Here is a 19,641-nt window from a genome sequence, read left to right as displayed (position 1 = left end):
CCTCCTCCCGATCCAGTAACGGTGCTTTTAGGTACCACAAGCACCAATCACCGTCCCCGTCGAAGCCGTCGCTTGCGACGAAGGGCTCGACGAGTGAATCAACACATAGACACAGCCCACTGAGTTTCTCGCCGGATCTTCTCAGTGGGTCGCGTTTCCGATCAGGTGGTAGAAATTTTTTTTTTTTACAAGGGATGATAGAAGCATAGCCGTCCGCGGGTTTCCATAGATAATACACTTAAGGCGATCCGCCCAGGTGTCTCCTTAAGCTACGTTTGCAGTTTTGTTTGAAGATTTTTGCCTTGGTTTTGAAGAAAGAGTAACACAGCATTGAAAGAAAATTACATTCCGGCGCCGGACAATTGCTAGCAAATATTATTTTAGAAAAGTTACGGTTGACGAGTATTATGTTCCATTAGCGGATGGCGCGACCCTAAAAAGGAGGTTTAGTTCAATTTGAACATCTCCTTGCAGAACTTTGTATGCGGAACATACAGTTCAGAACACAGGGTATAACGAAACATTAATATGAAAAGAAACAAAATCTGTCTATAGAACTTCTGCGAAATCAGAATTATTAACGGCCTTTTTCTGTATTAGTCAAACAGAAGTGGCTGGTACCTGGGAACTCCAGCACAAAGGTGGGAATAGTTCTTCACACATACAATTTCTGGCACATTCGGAGTTTAACAGTGCAATTACCGTCTAATTGGATTGCTGAACCCCATTGTCATGTTCCCCTGTTCTCCCTGTTCACGTCCTTTTAGGACAGCCCAAGAAACATTTAGATTAGGTCGATTGGAGCCCGTGATGCTGTAATGGTACGAAGAAGCTGCGGTTTTGTGCCTCTCAATTTTTTAGAAGTTTTGATTTTGAAGATGAAGGTTTTGCATTTACTAAACATGTGTTCATGTGTAGCTGATATGGATAAAGGTTACGCAGAATCTCTCTTTGTAAATGATTTAAAACGTTCTAGAAGTATGTTTTGGAATTTATTTTTCCGAAATCCCCCAAAAGTGATTCATAATAAAACGTTTATAGAAGGTAAAAACAAATATTTATTAATAAGTCATTTAAAATTATCAAACGTTCTTATTCAAAATTAGTTATCTAAGCTTTATAAGTTCGTTATAATAAAACTCCAAGAGCGTTATAACAGTCATTCACAATCGTTCAGTAGATGTAAATAATCCATGGGAAATTATTGGGAATACAGAATTTTACTAATCGTTCGATAGGCTTAGGAAATAAAAAGAAACACATATTTAAACCATAAAGCTCCAATAGCTCATTATGAATAAGACCGCAAAAGCATAATATCCGAATATTTTCAAACATAAGATTCGAAAAGTACGATTCGAAATTCAAGTTTAAATGTAACGTTTATATTCGTACTTACTATTAAATAATCAATATAAAAATCTATGTACCCATACATAAGGCTTAGATTTTCCATAGTTATTATGCCATAATTCTTGGAAGAAGTTTGTAAGTTATGTTACATAGATGATTTAATTTTTTTCATAACTTAATCGTTACGGATTGTTCGTAAAGAATGTGGTTTAACTCTTAAAAGTAGACAGACTTATTGTTCGCAATGCTTATTTCGACTAAGGCCAGAAAATAGCCATTTAATTAAAAAAATATTTTTTTCATAGTAGGTAAACCTGTATGAAAATTATCGTGATAAGTTTTGTGGAGTTTTTCTTAATTATCGATTCATTTTTCGCTAAGAAATGAATCGCCTTAAAGTCCTTAAATTCCTATTTATAGTTTGTCCTGGTGTTCCAGTATATATTCCATCACATGCTCTGTTGTTACGATTCCCTTCGGTATATATCCTGAAAAAACAAAACGAAACACAAAACATTTTTATAAACAGTTTTTTTTTGTTTTATTGCACAAAAACACAACAAAGTTGTTTTCATCGCCAGTGGTCTTAGTTTCAAATGAAAAATTACAGTCTACGCATTAGCGCCATGGCGGCCTGACATCGTCCAGAAATTCATATTTTTGACTCAGAGCTCTGCTGTTAACTGCCTTCGAATCAGTAAAGTTGTAGTAACAATACAACAATGAGTTTTTTTATTTTTTATTTATTGCTTAGATGGGTGAACGAGCTCACGGCCCACCTGGAGTTAAGTGGTTACTGGAGCCCATAGACATCCACAACGTAAATGCGCCACCCACCTTGAGATATAAGTTCTAAGGTCTCAAGTATAGTTACAACGGCTGCCCCACCCTTCAAACCGAAACGCATTACTGCTTCACGGCAGAAATAGGCAGGGTGGTGGTACCTACCCGCGCGGACTCTCAAGAGGTCCTACCACCAGTAAAAAGTCGTTGAATATGAATATACGCAGGTTTCTATCAAGCTAAACTCTGCCTAAGAACCAAATTAACGAAACTGTTTATAATTATCTAATTGACAATCAAATAATTGACAATTTGTTTATAATTATCAATTTGATCGAACCTTAAACAATACTAATGAAATAAAAACTAACATCTATTTATGGTCTTACGAATAATAAAACTATCTATAATAAAAATAGTAGTTTGATCAGATAACAATCAAACCAGAAATAAATCGTAAATAAAATAGTCACTTCTACAATACATACATATTATGTGCTAATAATATCATAAGCGCAGGTAGAGCTTGTGAAAATGAAACTAGAACCGATTAAGAATGTTCATAAATTGGTTCTTACCTTTAAACTGTTTTTTATTACTGTTTTCATAATAGGCTTCAACGATTATAACAAACGGAGCAATGTCTAATATTCTCGAAGCTAACCCCACAGTTGGGTTTCCTCGGTTTTCCACTATTTTATAATACGTCTTGATAAGATGTCGATTCACGGGCTCATTAAAATCGATACGGCCCGCTTTCTTTGGATTTGTGGCTTCGGATCTCAAACTATCTTTTGTAAGGACGCCTTTAAAGAACCTAGAATAGAATGTAGGTTTAAAGGAATGTAGTATCTTTGTTTATGACTCACGTAAAGCCTTGTGATATTTTGACACCAGTGCGTCCAGGATATCCTTGTGTGTCGTGTGCTGTGCAGAAGTGATCCTACGCGAGTGTGTTTCATCTGGCGTCAGCTGTTTCGGCGCGGTAACGTTCCGAGCAGCACAAACGAGGGACCCGGGAACAGGTGAGTTGATTGACACTATTCTATTCTTAACATTGGTTAATAGCGGGTAGGTGTCGATCAGCCTGTGAAAGCTGCGAAGCCGTTTTATTTGGTAATAAAACTGGTTTTCGTGAGCGCCATCGAGTCTGGCCGCCCGTGTCTGTTCCCAGTCCTCCCCTACCCTTCGGGGTTAGGAGAGGCTGTTTCTAACACCCGAAGGCCAATCCTGTTGCAGGTCGGCGGTGTCGGCGCCCTTACAGGTAGGTCTTAGGCTTAAGTATCTAATGTAAGTTGTGTATAATTGATTCCATTTAGATTTCATTTCATCTTGGTTGTAAAATTCAATTCCTTTTATTCCCTTTCTAATTATTTTCATTATGTTCATAGTTAAATTTCAAGTTTTAATTTAAGTAGTAGTGTCGTCTCGCTCTTAGCGAATAAGAACTAGTGGCTCAATTATATACAATTTGCAGTTCAACGATTTTCATTTCTACCCACATAAACCGTGATATTTTTTCCAAACCATTTAAACATTTTTGTATTAAACTCTATTCAATCTGGCATACCGACCAATACTAATAAGCTGTCCCCGTCGATTTATTATCATCCATTATCATCTATCTTAAGCACCACGGTTGCAGGCTGCGGTTCCCTATCATGTCTCCTTCCTATTGGTATCAGTAATATAATTTAGTGTGGGTTTAAACCTGACGGTTAGAGCCGCTTGTCCGTTGAACCCTGGATTTCCTGATCCAAAACTTGTCCTTTTGGATTTTAAAATCTGGGGCGAACCGAACCTGTGAGCTAGTGGCCGGATGGTCTGTTGTCTGGTCTTTAATTATAATATCGCTTTAACTATACAAATTACCCTTAGTTATACCTAGTTATTACAGGTACGATTTTAATTTTTATTTTCTCTTTATTTTTATTATTTTCTATTTTCTATTAATCCATTATATTATTTCCTACTTTATTACCTTGTTTTATTACAATTAATAGTTAGTTAGTTATCTAGATAATATTAATATTTGATAGGCGCACGCGGCCGCAGCCGCCCAACGTCTCGTTATCGTAGTTCGTATTTTTACTGTTGTTTACTGTTGTTTATTATTGTTTATTGTAAATTCGGTAGTTTAGATTAGTGTTTTGATTATTCGTAATAGTAATAGTTAATTGTATTAATACTCACCACTTTTATAGTTATAATTAATCGATTAGTTCTCTTGCTTTCGCTTTTTAATTGCTTCTAAGTTTGATTTAATTTAATTTAATTTAACCAAGTGGATGGATCGATAGGGTCAGTACCGGGACCGATCGACCAATAATTCTGGCACTCCTATTCTTAGTGGGGGCGATTCAATGACCGCGTGACTTTTGCTCCAAGGATAGCCAAGCCATGTCTGGTGGGGCTTCTCCCCCCATCGTCAGCACACCCGGCCCGTCCCGGAAGGGACGTCAAGCAATGGACGAATTATACGCCCGTCGCCCAATCCCACGAACCCGACCGGTCCCGATGGACCCCGGTAAGGACGATTCGGCCGGACCTTCGGTCCCGGCCCGGGTCTCCCAGGGGATCGGACCGGGGGAAGGTTCCCTTCCCTTGTCGACCGATTACCCTGGGACTCCTCGGCCGAGAAAGAAGGCCAGGTCTGAGTCCGACCGGGGCTCATCGGAGGACCAAGACAAACGACCGCGACTAGGTCCCTCCTCTAAATCGGAGGGAGAGGACAGCGAGGCCACGTCCTCCTCCCCCTCCTCCTCCCAATCTTCCACTCCTGACTCATCACGATCCTCATCCCCTACTGGGAGTCCCATCCCAGCAGTCAAACCTGTTCCCAAACCGAGGGCCCCCGTCAGGACAGGGGTAGCCCCACGCCTACTTAGATCCCCTCCCCGATCCCCCTCCCCTACCATTTCCCCTATCCTGGTGGATTCGACTCGAGGTGCCCCCGCCCTAAGCGGCACGGCGGGCAATCTGGACTCTACCAGATATATGGACCTCGAGTCCACCAAAGCCCAACAACCCATCCCCTCTACGTCCTACGCGACCATAGCCGCATCACAACCACCAGTAGGTACACGCCCCAAGCCTACCCAACCGCAAGTTCCCCCACCCCCGAGGCCGAGGGGTCGGGCTCAGGAGGAGCTCCGCCGTCATCCACCTATCATGGTGGAAGCTCTCCCGAACTGGTCTCGCCATATGGCGGCCATTAGGGAGCGCCTCGGTAGGGCTCCTTCTGCCAGACCCCACGGCGCCGGTTTCCGCTTCCTGCCGTCATCGGCGGAGGAGTACAGGGTGATCCAGGACTATCTTTCGAGGGCCTCCGCTGCAGACAAAACCATTAAATGGTTTTGTTACGCGCTGTCGGAGGAAATACCCTCGAAGGTGGCTGTCCGGGGTCTCCCTGCGGACACCGATGCGGCGGAAGTAACGAACGCCCTCAAGGAGCTGGGCTTTCCTGCCCGATATGCCCGGTGCATCCAGGCCAAGAGGGGGAGACAGGGCTGCGTATTTTTCGTGGCTCTGGACCACCTCTCCAAGGGTGACCTCGCCCGGCTGTATACAGTTAACGAACTGTTATACTTGCCGGGGGTGACGGTCGAGGGATGGCGTCCAACCCGGGGACCTGCGCAGTGTCACCGCTGCCAGGCCTTCGGGCACGCGTCCACGAACTGTCACCGTGCGGTCCGCTGCGTTCGATGTGCCGGCGAGCACATTGTGGCGGACTGCCCGAGGCCAAGGGATGGCCCATTATCCTGTGCTAATTGCGGGAAGGACCACGCCGCCATCGATCGGCGGTGTGTGGTCTACCGCAAGAGGGCCAGGATGATGGGAGTAACCATCCCCCCTCCTGTTCCACCGGTGCCACGGCCCAGGAATGTCCCAGCTCCAGCACCTGCTCCTGTCGTCTCTGCACCCATCCCCAAGGGGAAGGGGAAGGGGAAAGGGAAATCCTCCCAAACCCCAGCCCCTCCCCCCCTAGTACCTATCCGTCTGTCTCGGTGGTGGAGGCTGGGCCGTCAGCGGCCACGTTGATGGCGCAGGCCAACCCACCGAGGCAGCCAAATAAACCTACCCCTACTCCTCGTGGCCGAGCTAACATCGCTCGAACAACCGCGATCATGCCCCCACCTCAGACTCAGAGCATCGGCAACAAGAAAAAGGAGAAGAATAGGAAAAAGAAACTAAAAAGGAAATTGAGGAAAAAGAAAGAAAGAGAAGAAGTTAACAGGGGTACTGCCGAGCCCATCGTGCCGGATTCCCCACCCGCCCATGCTGAGGCGATGATCATCAATGATCAGCCACCTCCAAGCGTCAGCCCAACACCTGAGGCTCCCTCAATCGAGCCTAATTTAAACACACAGCCCCCTCTCCCCCCCCGCCCTCAGCGCGAGCAGCGCAGCGGTCGGCAGGCCTCACAACCTGCCGGCTTTGCTGCATGGCTTCTCGCGCTCTGGGAGAAATTGTCCGAGGTGGTCTCCGGAGTGATCCGTGAGATCGCCTCGGGAGCCAGCCCTTTCGGGGCTCTCTTGTCGGGGTTCTACCGAATGATTGCGCAGTTCAATGGCTAGCCAGGAACTGCGCATCATTTATTGGAACCCCGGCGGGGTAAAACCCCGCAAGAACGAGCTCTTGGTTCTCGCCCGGGAGTACAACCCTGAGGTTGTGCTCCTGGGCGAGACCAAGCTACGTCCTCGGGATGTGTTCAGGATTCCAAACTACTTCATGTACCGACGTGACGAGGTGAGTCCTGCCGGGACGCCGTTCAGGGGCACTGCGGCGCTCGTCAGGCGAGACGTGGTGCATGATCAGTTGGATTTGCTGGCCTTCACATCGACAAGGTCGATCGGTGTGAGGATCCACACCTCGGGGGGAGATATGCGGGTTTATGCCGCGTATAGACCCCCGGGGCCTGATTTCCACCCCGGGGACATAAGACGGGTCCTGAATTGCGACAGCCGCCCAGCTCTGCTGGTCGGGGACCTCAACGCGAAGCACGTCGCGTGGGGCTCCCGACTGAACTCAGCAGTGGGCAGGCGGCTGTTAGAAGATGCCGATAGGGGCGACTACTCTGTGGTCGGCCCTGACGAACCCACACACATTCCGACCGCCGCGCAACTCCAGCCCGACGTGTTGGATGTGTGCGTTCACAAGGGGCTACGGTGCCCCTTAACTATTGAGGCACTGTACGACCTGGGTACCCCCCATCTCCCTATCCTGGTCACACTGGGAATGGGGCTCACCCGGGTTGCGACCTCGCCCCTACGACCGAAGGTCGACTGGGAGCTCTTTAAGAGACGCCTAGTCGACCTTCCCGCAATTCAGGACCCCAACACCCCTGAGGGGGTCGACGACGCGGCAGTCCGCCTTGTCGACTCCATCAGGGGAGCGATCGACCAGGCGACGACTCTTGTGCCCAGCGGCGGGCCCAGAGGTATACTCCCGGCCCATCTGAAAGCGATTATTCGCCGGAAGAGGGGCCTGAGGAGGCTCTGGGCGACAACTCGTTGTCCCAGGATCAAGCGCGAGCTTAATGAGCTGGAAGCGGAGTTGGCGGCGAAGATTAGCTCCTATCGGGGCTATGCGTGGGAGGAACGGATCGAGGAGGCCCGTGAGGACCCCTCGTCCGTGTCCCTCCACCGACTTTGCCGCCAGCTCTCAAATCGGCCTGCCCCGACTTGTCCACTCGTGGACGAGAGGGGCAACCGATGCTTCTCGGCTCAGGCCCGCGCCGATGTCCTGGCCGTAATGCTGGAGCGGCAGTTCGCTCCAAATAACTCTGCACCCTCAGAGGCCGCATTCCACCAATCGGTGGAAGAGAGCGTAGCAAGCCTACTCTCCTCCCCGGTGCCACCGTTGGGAGATGGTGATTTCATCACTCCCAGTGAATTGCGCCTCTCCATCAAGCGGATGAAGAGGCGCAAGGCGCCGGGCGAGGACGGTATTCCCTCCCTCGCATTTTTCCACTTCCCCGAAACGGTCGTGTCATTCATGACACGACTGTTCAATTCCATTCTGTCCACAGGACACTTCCCGGGAACTTGGAAATTGGGCAAGGTTATTGCCCTGCCCAAACCCGGCAAGGATAGGAGAAATCCCTCCAGTTATCGTCCGATCACTCTGCTGTCGCATATGGGCAAGTTGTTCGAGCGGCTGCTGCTGAGAAGGGTGTCGCCGCACATCCTTCTCAGACCCGAGCAATTCGGGTTTCGCAGCGGTCACTCGACAACGCTGCAATTGGTCCGCGTTATGCACCACTTGGCGGATCGGTCCAACGCGCGCCAGTACACGGCCGCAGTCTTTCTCGATATCGAGAAGGCCTTCGACCGTGTCTGGCATGCGGGACTGATCTACAAGCTGTTGCAGAACACGGACCTCCAGCACGCCTATGTGCGACTGCTGGGGTCGTACCTGGAGGGAAGATCCTTCCTTGTCGCGGTCGAGGGCGCAAAGTCGTCGGTGCGCCCAGTCACGGCCGGAGTTCCCCAGGGAAGCGTCCTGGCACCAGTCCTCTACGCTCTCTACACCAACGACATTCCCACGCTTGAGGGCAACCTCCAAGCGTGGGAAGCCGACGTGAAGTTGGCGCTGTTTGCCGACGACAGCGCCTACTTCTCGTCCTCTAATTTCCCCTCTGCGGCCATTTCGAGGATGCAGAGGCTGTTGGACCTACTGCCCCAGTGGCTGGACCGATGGAGGGTCGCGGTCAACGTGGGGAAGACCGCGGCTATCCTCTTCGGTCCGGTCCGCACAAGAGCCGTCCCAGGACAGCTCAGTCTCCGTGGAGTCAATGTCGAGTTTAGGCCCAGTGTCCGATACCTGGGAGTCAGTATCGACCGGAGTTTGAGGATGACCGCCCACGCCAAGTCGGCGTTGGCGGCCGCCCGCTATGCGAGGTTTCTCCTCCGGCCGGTGTTGGCCTCCGGGTTGCCGACCAGGACTAGACTCGGCATTTACAAGACGTATGTTCGTTCCCGTATCACGTACGCAGCTGCGGCCTGGTATCACCTCATCCCGCAGATCATGCGGGTGAAGTTACAGGCCCAGCAGAATCTGGCTCTTCGCACGATAGTCGGAGCAGGGCGTTACGTCAGAAATGACGTAATCGCCCGGGATCTAGATGTGGAGTCGCTCGAGGAGTTCATTCGGAGGCTAGCTCGTAATATGTACGAGCGGGCTGACGGTGGACCCCACGAGCATCTCCACAATATAGCTCCCTTGCACGCCAGACCACCTGATGGTCAGGCGCTACCAAGGGAGCTACTGGAACCCCCGGCTATGGTAAGATAGTCGGCTTAACCGGAGTGATATGGGAGTGCTCATAATGAGTGCCCCCATGGGACTGAGCTGTCCACACTCTTCATCTCCCCCCACACTGTTGGGGTGCCCCCCTATGGGGACCCATTTCTACCGCCGTTTGGGTGGACCACTCCCCCTTAAGGGGAGTGATTTACGTCGGTCCCTCCCCGCGACGGTCTTCCCCTTCTGGGGAGCCCTTAGCGGGTGAGCGCTAAACTAGTGCCGCGGCTCCCCCTCTGACTTGTAGAGGTGGGGCCGCGGCATGGGGCCGGTGGCGGGCCCCACGGTGCTGACTGTTGTCCCGCTTTGTATATATTGTAAATAGTAGTAGTTAATAGTTAGTATCGTAGTTTAGTTTTAGTTAGTTATAGTTAGTAGTTAGGAAAAAAAAAAAAAAAAAAAAAAAAAAAAAAAAAAAAAAAAAAAAAAAAAAAAAAAAAAAAAAAAAAAAAAAAAACAAAAAAAAAAAAAAAATCAAGCAGAGGACAGCAGCCGGCGCCGGGGTGACTCCTCCGCGGGCATCACTCCGCCCAACAGAACCAAGCCCATCGTATTATATATAAGTATTTATTATTTTGTCGATGTAGTGCAGCCGTGCGCGCTGCGAACAGCGTACCTCTCCCTACTTTTTCCCGCATCTATACCACCCCTGCCCTATGTGGCAGGGAGCTTCGTCCCGGGCAGTGGGGTTTGCCCCGAGGCCCGTTCCGTGCCCCCGTGAGGGGGTATGACGACCCTTCTTCTTCTTGTGATATTTATTGGAGAAGCATAACGATGGAATTATTTGTAAAGAGAAAAACAAATAAAATATATATGATTTTCGTGATGAATTATTTTAAGAATTTGAATACAATTTGAAACGTTTTAGTTACATATCAGAGTATTATGTGTTTTTGGAAGTTCAAACATACCCTTCGTCGTTTACCACTAAAGCAACATTATTTTCAGATCCCATTGCGGCCAGTGCCCCTATACATGTATTGTTTTCTAGTAATCGAGGCACTGTTCTATTTAAGGTCAAGTTTGATATACATCTGTTCCACCACCTGAAAGATAGTATATTTTTTTTATAAATAACGATTTGAGGAATCTAATAATATCGATAATAATCTCAAAAATATTTGTAGATAATGTGTAGTTGATGCGTTGATAAAAAATCGGATGCTCTTAGTGGGTCGAGATTCTGGTTCTAGTGGCAGATTATGTGTTCCGGTTTGTAGAAACTTACATCTGAGCATTTAGGATAAAACGCGCTATATGTTCCATTGTGTGGAATGTTACAATCGATCGGAAAATACAGATTAACAAGAGAAAAGTTTACTTATTGGTTCTGACCTGGAGGATAAAGGACAAACAAATATCAGCATTTTCTGGTGCAAACGATTTGCAGATTTGCGGTGCAAAATAATAATACGTTCAGATTTAAAGAAGTAATACTGAGGATGCTTTCTTGAACTATGGAAACATATATAATTCTAAATGGAATCTACATGCGAATTAAGGTTATGCTTATAGTGTACGCTAACTATCAGACTGGACGAGTAAAGATCGTATGTAATATGTTATTGAAATATTTTGGTAATTCGTACAAAAATTCACGTTCTGGTGGCTCTTTGAAGAGATGCGCTTCCATCCATTGGTCGCATACAAATTTAGTCATATAATTCCGAATACCGTCAGGCAGAATGACAACAACACGTTTCCCAGCTCCAAAGTTGAGTTTTTTTGCAGCCCTTATAGCAGAAATCATGGCCGCTCCGCTACTACCGCCTGGGGATTACCGAATGCATTTTAAAATAGTTAAATCGGCATTGAGACGCAATTAACCTAGTGGTTAATTTCATTGTCTATTAAAAACAATAATCAAATACCTAATCACGCTTATTAAATGCTAATCTGTAAGATAAATGATGCAGATAGATTTAAAATATTTCGATATCCATTTTAAGAGTTTTTATTTATTTTAATCGTAATTAAATACGTATACAATGATACGGTGCCCGGTACATGTCATGTCTCAAGGTGGATAACCACATTCACTTTGAGATGTCTACGGGCTCCTGTTTAGCCGCTCAACAGCAGATGGTCCATGAGTTCATTCACCCAAATCACTGCATTGAATCAGATTGAAACTTCCTGTATTTCTGAATTGTATTGCTCATACCGGATGTTATGTCAGATATCACAACTATCCAATTTTTGGTAATTTGTAAATGGTCTATTTACATTGCATAAGTGTATAATCTATGCATTGCATCACTACATAGTATAAAACAAAGTCGCTTTCTCGGTCCCTATATCTGTCTGTCCCTATTTATGCTTAAATCTTTAAAACTACGCAAACGGATTTAGATGCGGTTTTTTTAATAGATAGAGTGATTGAAGAGGAATGTTTATATGTATAATAACATCCATTAAATAGTGGAGAAATCAATAATAAATTACAGTTTCCGAAGCGAAGCGAGTGCGGGTCGCTAGTGTTAATATACAATGTATTTTTATATTTAATATTTAAGTACTCTGTAATTGTGCGTGCAATGTAAAGGTGTATTCATCTATTATAAATAAACCTGCTTTGAAACCTTGTCAGTGAAGTCGGGTTAACATTGCTTGAATGTACATACATAGATGCGAATAAGGGCTATAGTTGCATGTCGATACCAAATGCATGTTCATAGCCGTGTACTTTAACATGCAACATTGTTGTGGTTCCGTAATGTATTCTAGTCACAGAATCACAATAAATACTTTGTCACAGCTTATTTGTGGCAGGCATCCGACTTAACAATGTATTGTAAGTTCAATGAATTGGCTTGAATCAACATTCGAGCCAAGCTCTCGGTGTGAGACACCAAATAGGTATTTTAATGGTGACGGTACGAAAGAAATTTCTTACACATCATTTAAGCTTTTTGTTTGGCTCTTATAGTATTTTGGTGATTTTTAAATTTATTTTTACACTAGACAGGACAGTAAATTATTAGTTGAAAACGGTAGATTATTTTAAAACGTCATGCTCATTATTATTCGTATGAAACGATTTAGAAATCATGAAATGAGATGTATATTATGTACGAGATGATGTAATTAATACCGGTTGCTATTACCACTACGAAATTGTACTTTGGTATTTAATTAGAGTAGATTGTAAATATTGATAAAAGGTCTTTACGAATGAAACTGCCGTGTTACAATACTTACTGGTCATTTGAAAGATAAGTTCTAAATTCTAAATATTTCAATGATCAAATCCATTGAAAAATTATCGCTGCGCTGGAATAGATGCATCGATACCACTAGTGCATATTTTGATTAATAAAAATAAAAAAAAAACATTTAAACTTTAACTTTTTGTATAGTAAATAGGCTTTTTGCATGTAAAGACCTAATCCATTAGAAACAAATAAATAGATTCTTAAAAAGTGGTTTAATTATTTTTCTGGTACAAGGATCACTCCTAACGGAGATCAATTATTATTTTTCTGACTAGCATTGTTTAATTTGAATAAAACTATGGTATTTTACAAATAACCATCGAACGCTTAAAAAATATGAGTGATATCAAAAAAAGTGTTTTTTTTCGGCCACAATCTCAGCCTTTCCTTATGCTAATGTCAATTAGTCCTATGTATTTTACTGTGACTTACCGCATAATAATCCTTCCTTTTTAATTATTTCCCTGGACATATTAAACGCGTCATAATCATTTGGTTTTTCAACTTTATCGATCACGCTTTTATCCAGCACATCTGGAACGAAATCTCCGCCGATTCCTTCAACCTGAAATTTAATAAAGTTAAATCGATCGAAATAACGAACGAATCCAAAAGCAATAATTACTTATTTTCTGTCTAGTTTATTACAAACTAACTAAACGGGGTCACGCTTTGCCGTGACTTTGCCCAAAATTTATAAACACTACCCAAATTCAATCACGTTTTGTTCACAATTTTATCTTCGCCTGCTTATTGTGCTTGTTTACGCATATATTTATTTTAATCTAACCGGTGGGCCATTTCTTTCGGAATAAGATACATTTTGGAGGTATAGTGAAATCTAACGTTCACCAAAACTTACGAAGTAGAGATCGGCAGGCCCTTCACCAAATATGAGAGAGCCCTGAGGATCAACCGTCACAATTATGCATTTTGGGCATTTCTCTTTCACTTTTTGTGCGACACCTGTCACCGTTCCACCGGTCCCTGAACCCATCACGATCATATCCACATCAGGAACCAAGGCTAATATTTCTTCAGCCGTGTATTCGTAATGAGTTCTAGGATTAACATCGTTCTTGTACTGCAATTAAATTAATTCATTAATTCAAATAAAGATGCTCTTTTTTTCCCTACCTATGCTGATAGTCTTGAGAGGCTATTTCAGCTTCTCTTAAGATGCTCTAATTATTTTAACGGGATTAAATCAATCACTCGTGTTTAACATTTTTGAGGACTTATTACCATTAAATATTTTTTAATCATCATCGACTCTGGGAAAGTCTCTTAAAAGATCGTAAATAATTTTTTTTTAATTTATTTATACCTGATCGCAAGATATGGCGTTCGGATCTTCGAGTAGTCTTCTTTTAGCTACTGACAAGAAATGCTCAGAGCTCTCCCAAGGTGCCATTGCTGGAGTCTGAACCACTTCCGCCCCTAGTAAACTTATCGTGCTCATTTTTTCATCTGAATTCTTGTCAGGAGTTACTATGGTGCATCCAAATCCTTTGAAGAAATTTGTAATTGGAATTTAAATTACTAATGGCTGATAGTGAAACGTTAAATTAAATTATTGAACATGGCCGATAAATACTAAACAAATTTTGAATTTTGAATGAAATACACCTTTTCACGCCAAGATTATCAGATAACTTACCTCTACTACAAAGTAATAGCGATCCTTCATTAAATATTCAATCGCATTGTGTTAACAGATATTTTACATTATCAACCACAATGCATGAAGGATTTGCGGCAGATATAGCCAGGGTGATAACACCTAGACGTGGGCACACACACTGTACCCTTTTACCTTCGACGCTATGAATGTATACATACTGCTTTCATTTTATTACCCCATGTTGTTTCTTTATAGTGGAAGTTGACCGTGAACACACGTTAGTATTATATTTACTTCGGAAAATTGGTATCAGCTACAGGGTTTTAGCCTAACCCCCTAGGTTACTAGCATAGGTAGGAAAAAAGTAAAACCAGCAGCAAAACAAGCAGCAATGAAGTACAGGAATATTTTAGTATTTTAGTATTTAAATATTTTAGTATCACCGTGGATTAAGAAACAATAAAAATGTGCGTATAATTAGAATTAGGAAGTTGATTTATAGCTAACATAATTAGTAGAGTGTAGATATCTAACGATTACTTAATTATTATTTTTTTATATTATATTTTTTTGCCAATTATTAATTGCTGTAAAATCGACTCTCTCCTAAATCACGCCAGTACTGAAGTCGAAAGTTGCTTTGTACAATTATCTTATCGCTTATTCACAATATGTTAACTTTATCATTGGTCATTTGGTTTATCACGGTTTCAGATTTTTTTTAATTATGCATTATAGTATATCATCGAAACTTTTACCATAAATTATTAAAAAACAAAAACACTTATCTACGCAATTCTAAAGGGTTTCTTCAGGCTAAAATAGATATTTTTTTTAAATATAAAAAAGGATACGTGACAAATACCAATGATTAAATTAGCATAATATGAACAAACGAATCTCAGTCAGTAATACTAACGCACAAAGAGTTTTTCCAATGAGATTGAACGTAATCACTTCACTTACCACAGACAGCCGTAGCTAAAGCAACACCTATACCAGTATTTCCTGATGTCGGTTCAATGAATCTTGTGCCCGATTTTGCAATTCCTGATTTTTGTGCTTCCAGTACCATTGTATATGAAATACGATCTTTAATCGAACCACCGGGATTCACGAATTCGCATTTTGCAACTGTGTACAAGGTTTAAGTTTTAAAATTTATTGTAACATTGTATTGGTATCGTAAATAATTTAGTGTTACAAATAATTAATAAATAAAATAAGCTTAAACCTTTTTGTTATTGGCAGCTTAAAATATGTTTAATCAGGTTAATTATAACAAAATGTTTTAGTTTATAATTTTTAAACTGACTTTGTGAATTATACTTACACATTTCACATTCCAAGCCATAGTCTTTTGGAATTCGATTGAGTCTAACAAGTGGTGTATCACCGATAGTTTCTAGTATGTTATTATAAATTCTGTTGCGAGTAAAACTTCTGCAATACAAGAAAAAAAATCAATTATTAAAATGTTTATTTTGGTAGGTAGATGACAATTATTGTTTTTTTATTAACCAATTGTTCGTGTGTTATAAATACCTTGAATTGGACATTTTCTAGATCAAAATTAATCTTCTTTTAAACAATATTAAATTCAATTTACGAATTCACTACCGATAAAATTTTTGTTAATCAATATACGAACTGCACGGATATAAGTAATTTGATGAATGTCATTTTACTGAAACAGGTTTTAAATCAAGTGACGGTTTCTTTATCAATGCCTGACACACTGTAGATCGTCGAGATAACTTAATTTCAATCTACACGGCTGTTACGTTCGATAATGAACCTATTCTCATTTCCTCGTGATTGTAGTCGACAAGGAGGCGCTTTTCTAGATTTTACCGCGACGCGTGTGACGTGATAACACAAGCGCAACTGGCACGCATTTACAGCGCGTATTTGTTGTTAGCTGTACAGGCACTGATTCAGTTTGTTGCACTGTGCATACAGTTTATATAATATCGGTACTTGTTATTACTGATGGTTGTCTTTCCATTCGTGTGTTTCCGTGGAACCGAGAATAACACGATAAAGGATCGAATATAAATATTGCTTGAAGTTAGTGCCGTAATGCTCATTATTTCCTTCCATTATGGATTAAGGAAGAGAATGGTTACAGTTCAAAGTTATCTTAACAAGAAATTACTTTATAATGTAAACTGCCTAGTTTTAAACTGACATAAGTGGCATATTTAAAAGGGAAACATGTCGGAAGCTCTGTTGGTATGAACAGAACCAATTATGCGGACTGGCTAGACTGGCTTGCAAAACTACTACATATTGTATCTATAAATTTATTGCATCGAGTAAGTACTCTGATAAAAAAACAGAACAAGTCGAGTCATTTTTTTTTTTTTGCTTATATGGGTGGACGAGCTCACAGCCCACCTGGTGTTAAGTGGTTACCGGAGCCCATAGACATCTACAACGTAAATGCGCCACCCACCTTGAGATATAAGTTCTAAGGTCTCAATTATAGTTACAATGGCTGCCCCACCCTTCACACCGAAACACATTACTGCTTCACGGCAGAAATAAGCAGGGCGGTGGTACCTACCCGTGCGGACTCACAAGAGGTCCTACCGCCAGTAATTACGCCAATTATAATTTTGCGGGTTTGTTTTTTATTACACGATGTTATTCCTTCACCGTGGAAGTTAATCGTGAACATTTGTTGAGTACGTATTTCATTAGAAAAATTGATACCCGCCTGAGATTCGAACACCGGTGCATCGCTCACCACGAATGCACCGGACGTCTTATTGCTTAGGCCACGACGACTTCAAAATTATCCGAATTATCCGCTGGTAACAATTTGTTTCTTTGGTATACATATTTTAAATTTCAAACACATTTCTATAACAATTTGAACTCAATTCCCTATTTCCAATAAAGGATTATATTATTCAAAGACTATCTTTACGATATAGACGATCTTTTTTGCCACGTACCATCTGGCTTTAGAATGAGCTACGCTCCACGGTGTTTCCCGAGCGCATAGCATGTCCTTGAGGGTTGTGGAGAACAGTAGGCAGCGGCTTGGCTCTGCCTCTGACATTGCTGAAGTCCATGAGTGATGGTAACCACTCACCATCAGGTGAGCCGTATGCTCGTCTGTGTACAAGGGTAATAAAAAAAAATTGTATGCATATCAAAAAATCAAGTTCAATAGAAGATGACCTTTCCGATATCGTGCCTATGATTATGATCTTTGTTATATCTAATATTGTCTATCAAATTAAAATAAACCATTTGAATAGTTTATATCTAGGAATCGTTTCAATAATGCTTATCACTATCATCAACGGTGTCGGTGCTTTTAATTTAAGATTAATTTTGTGTCGTAAATATAATATAAGTAAACAAATGATTGTATCAGCAAATTTTTGACCTTCCGAATATAGTTCGAAATCTTTGAAATTACTTTTGAAGATCGATAAAGGTATTATTTATTTATAACAAAGAAGAGTATGTGTTTTAGTATTTTATCAAGATGTATACAATGTTTACATTATCATTCAGTTGCGACAATGCATTTTTATCATTAGAGACGCACGCGAATTACTTTAATCCTGTAGTTATAAAGTCGAAAGCGAGTGCCTAACACGGTAGTTAATGAGTTTGACTTCTTAATTTTTTAATGAGCAATAAACAGTTGTGTAGAATATATATAGAATACTAGCCGTTCTCCCCCGCTTCGCTGGACATTTAAAATTAACATTATTATTTATTGTCATTATTATTAGGGAGTCCAACACTCCTATAAATATTAGCCTATCCATTAAGTACATTCTTTTCTATATGGATAACAAGTTTCAAGCCAATCGGATGCATGGTTCAGTAGTTATAGCGGAATAACGTTGTTTTTTGGAATAACAAACCAAGCAAGCGCAAGCAAGTTATTTAATACTCGAAGACTTTTCTACTTCGTATCTGAAGGTGAACAGAAAACTAAGGATTTCTCTGGCAAATGATTTAGAAATGTCTAATTTTATAAATTTCAAGCAATTCTACAGTGTATTTTAAATAGATCGGTATCATTGAAATTTTGCAAAGTGGCATGTTCCAAAACAATAGAATTTGAAACAGTTTCATTCATTGGAAGGAAACGCGATATCGGTTGATTCATAATGATGTACTTACTTGATAAAACATGATCACTTTCATTAGCTTTCCAATTTTTCCAGATAAACTGTCAATCTTTCTAAGGCATTTCATAGATCGGTAACTTAAGACTGTAGTGCTTTAGACTGCACCGATCGTTTGTTGAATTTTACAACGAAAAGTCAATAACAAAGTGAAATTGTAGTTTTATATCTTCTTTTTAAGTAAAATAGCTTAGTTTAAAAAAAATCTAAAACCGAATTTTTATAGCAAAAATAGAATCATAATGTCCCATTTAATGATGTTCAATATTTTTAATGTTATCGAAATTGAAGACTCCCTTTCTTTATCAGATACTTGAAGACTGAAACTTGATAAGATATCCCATCTAATATGTGAAACAAATTAGAAGTTTCCAGATTTCAATTGAAGTATGAACAGCTTAATGAGTTTTTTTAATACCACTATAAGTGGAACATTGTGTTAGCACCATCGTATCCTTATCCTCAACATTTATTTAAAAGTATTATTTGTAATTTATGGATTTTAAATTTGATTAGATAGTGCTAAGACCGTGTAACCTTTAACCTTATGAAATCCTAAAAAAACCTTTACGGCGAGGGTATTGGGGACTCCATTTTCGCCATCCGGCCTTAAAAGAATCAAATCTACAAGATTTTGTTAGATCGTCAACGAATGTACTTTCTCGGTTAACAAAATGCGGGAATTCCCTGAGCGTCATTGGCTTGCCACGCCACCAAAGTATCGCAACAAAAAAATGAAGCAACCAATGGGTCCGTTCTATAATGGAGATTTTTTCTTATCATAATACGAGTATTTCATTATTTCAAACTCGACCAAAGATAGCGATTTTTACAGAACCAAGTACGAGCGTTTTAACCTTTAAATTTACATATGGATAGGTTTGAGCTATTGGATATTTAATGGAAGCATAGCTGGATTTAAAAAGCGTCGAACTATTAAGCAGGTGTATTTTGTAGGTATTGCTTGTGGCTAGTTGACAATTCTAACTGAAGAAGCGTTAAGCCAGCGTTTAGTCACACAGTGACTTCACTAATTCTTTGTTGTTTACATCCTCTAGTCAATAAGTTTACCGAAAATTTCAATAAAAAAAAATTTTTGGTAGTTAATACACGAGTTTTAGAAACCAACACATATTTTTGTGTTGTAAGAATTTTCTAGAACTTTCGCAAATAATTACGATACTGATGATTTAAACTACAT

General features: G+C 41.6%; 1 protein-coding gene across 1 annotated transcript; it reads right to left on the bottom strand.

Moving 5' to 3' along the window:
- Positions 1–1,040: 1,040 nt before the first annotated feature.
- LOC149499849 (cystathionine beta-synthase-like) lies at positions 1,041–16,262 on the bottom strand. Its single transcript, XM_089738643.1, has 10 exons — positions 15,826–16,262; positions 15,614–15,723; positions 15,247–15,414; positions 13,984–14,165; positions 13,519–13,740; positions 13,089–13,221; positions 11,031–11,211; positions 10,353–10,487; positions 2,715–2,953; positions 1,041–1,841 (listed from the first exon to the last, which is right to left on the bottom strand). The coding sequence occupies exons 1-10, from the start codon at positions 15,837–15,839 to the stop codon at positions 1,768–1,770; spliced, it is 1,458 nt and encodes a 485-aa protein (XP_089594769.1). The 5' UTR covers positions 15,840–16,262; the 3' UTR covers positions 1,041–1,767.
- Between the last annotated feature and the right edge of the window lie 3,379 nt (positions 16,263–19,641).

The sequence above is a fragment of the Bombyx mandarina genome, chromosome 25, assembly GCF_030267445.1.
Source record: "Bombyx mandarina strain Sakado chromosome 25, ASM3026744v2".
Taxonomy (NCBI): Eukaryota; Metazoa; Arthropoda; class Insecta; order Lepidoptera; family Bombycidae; genus Bombyx; species Bombyx mandarina.
The sequence above is the reverse complement of the archived record's forward strand: the minus strand, read 5'-3'. Positions and strand labels throughout refer to the sequence as shown.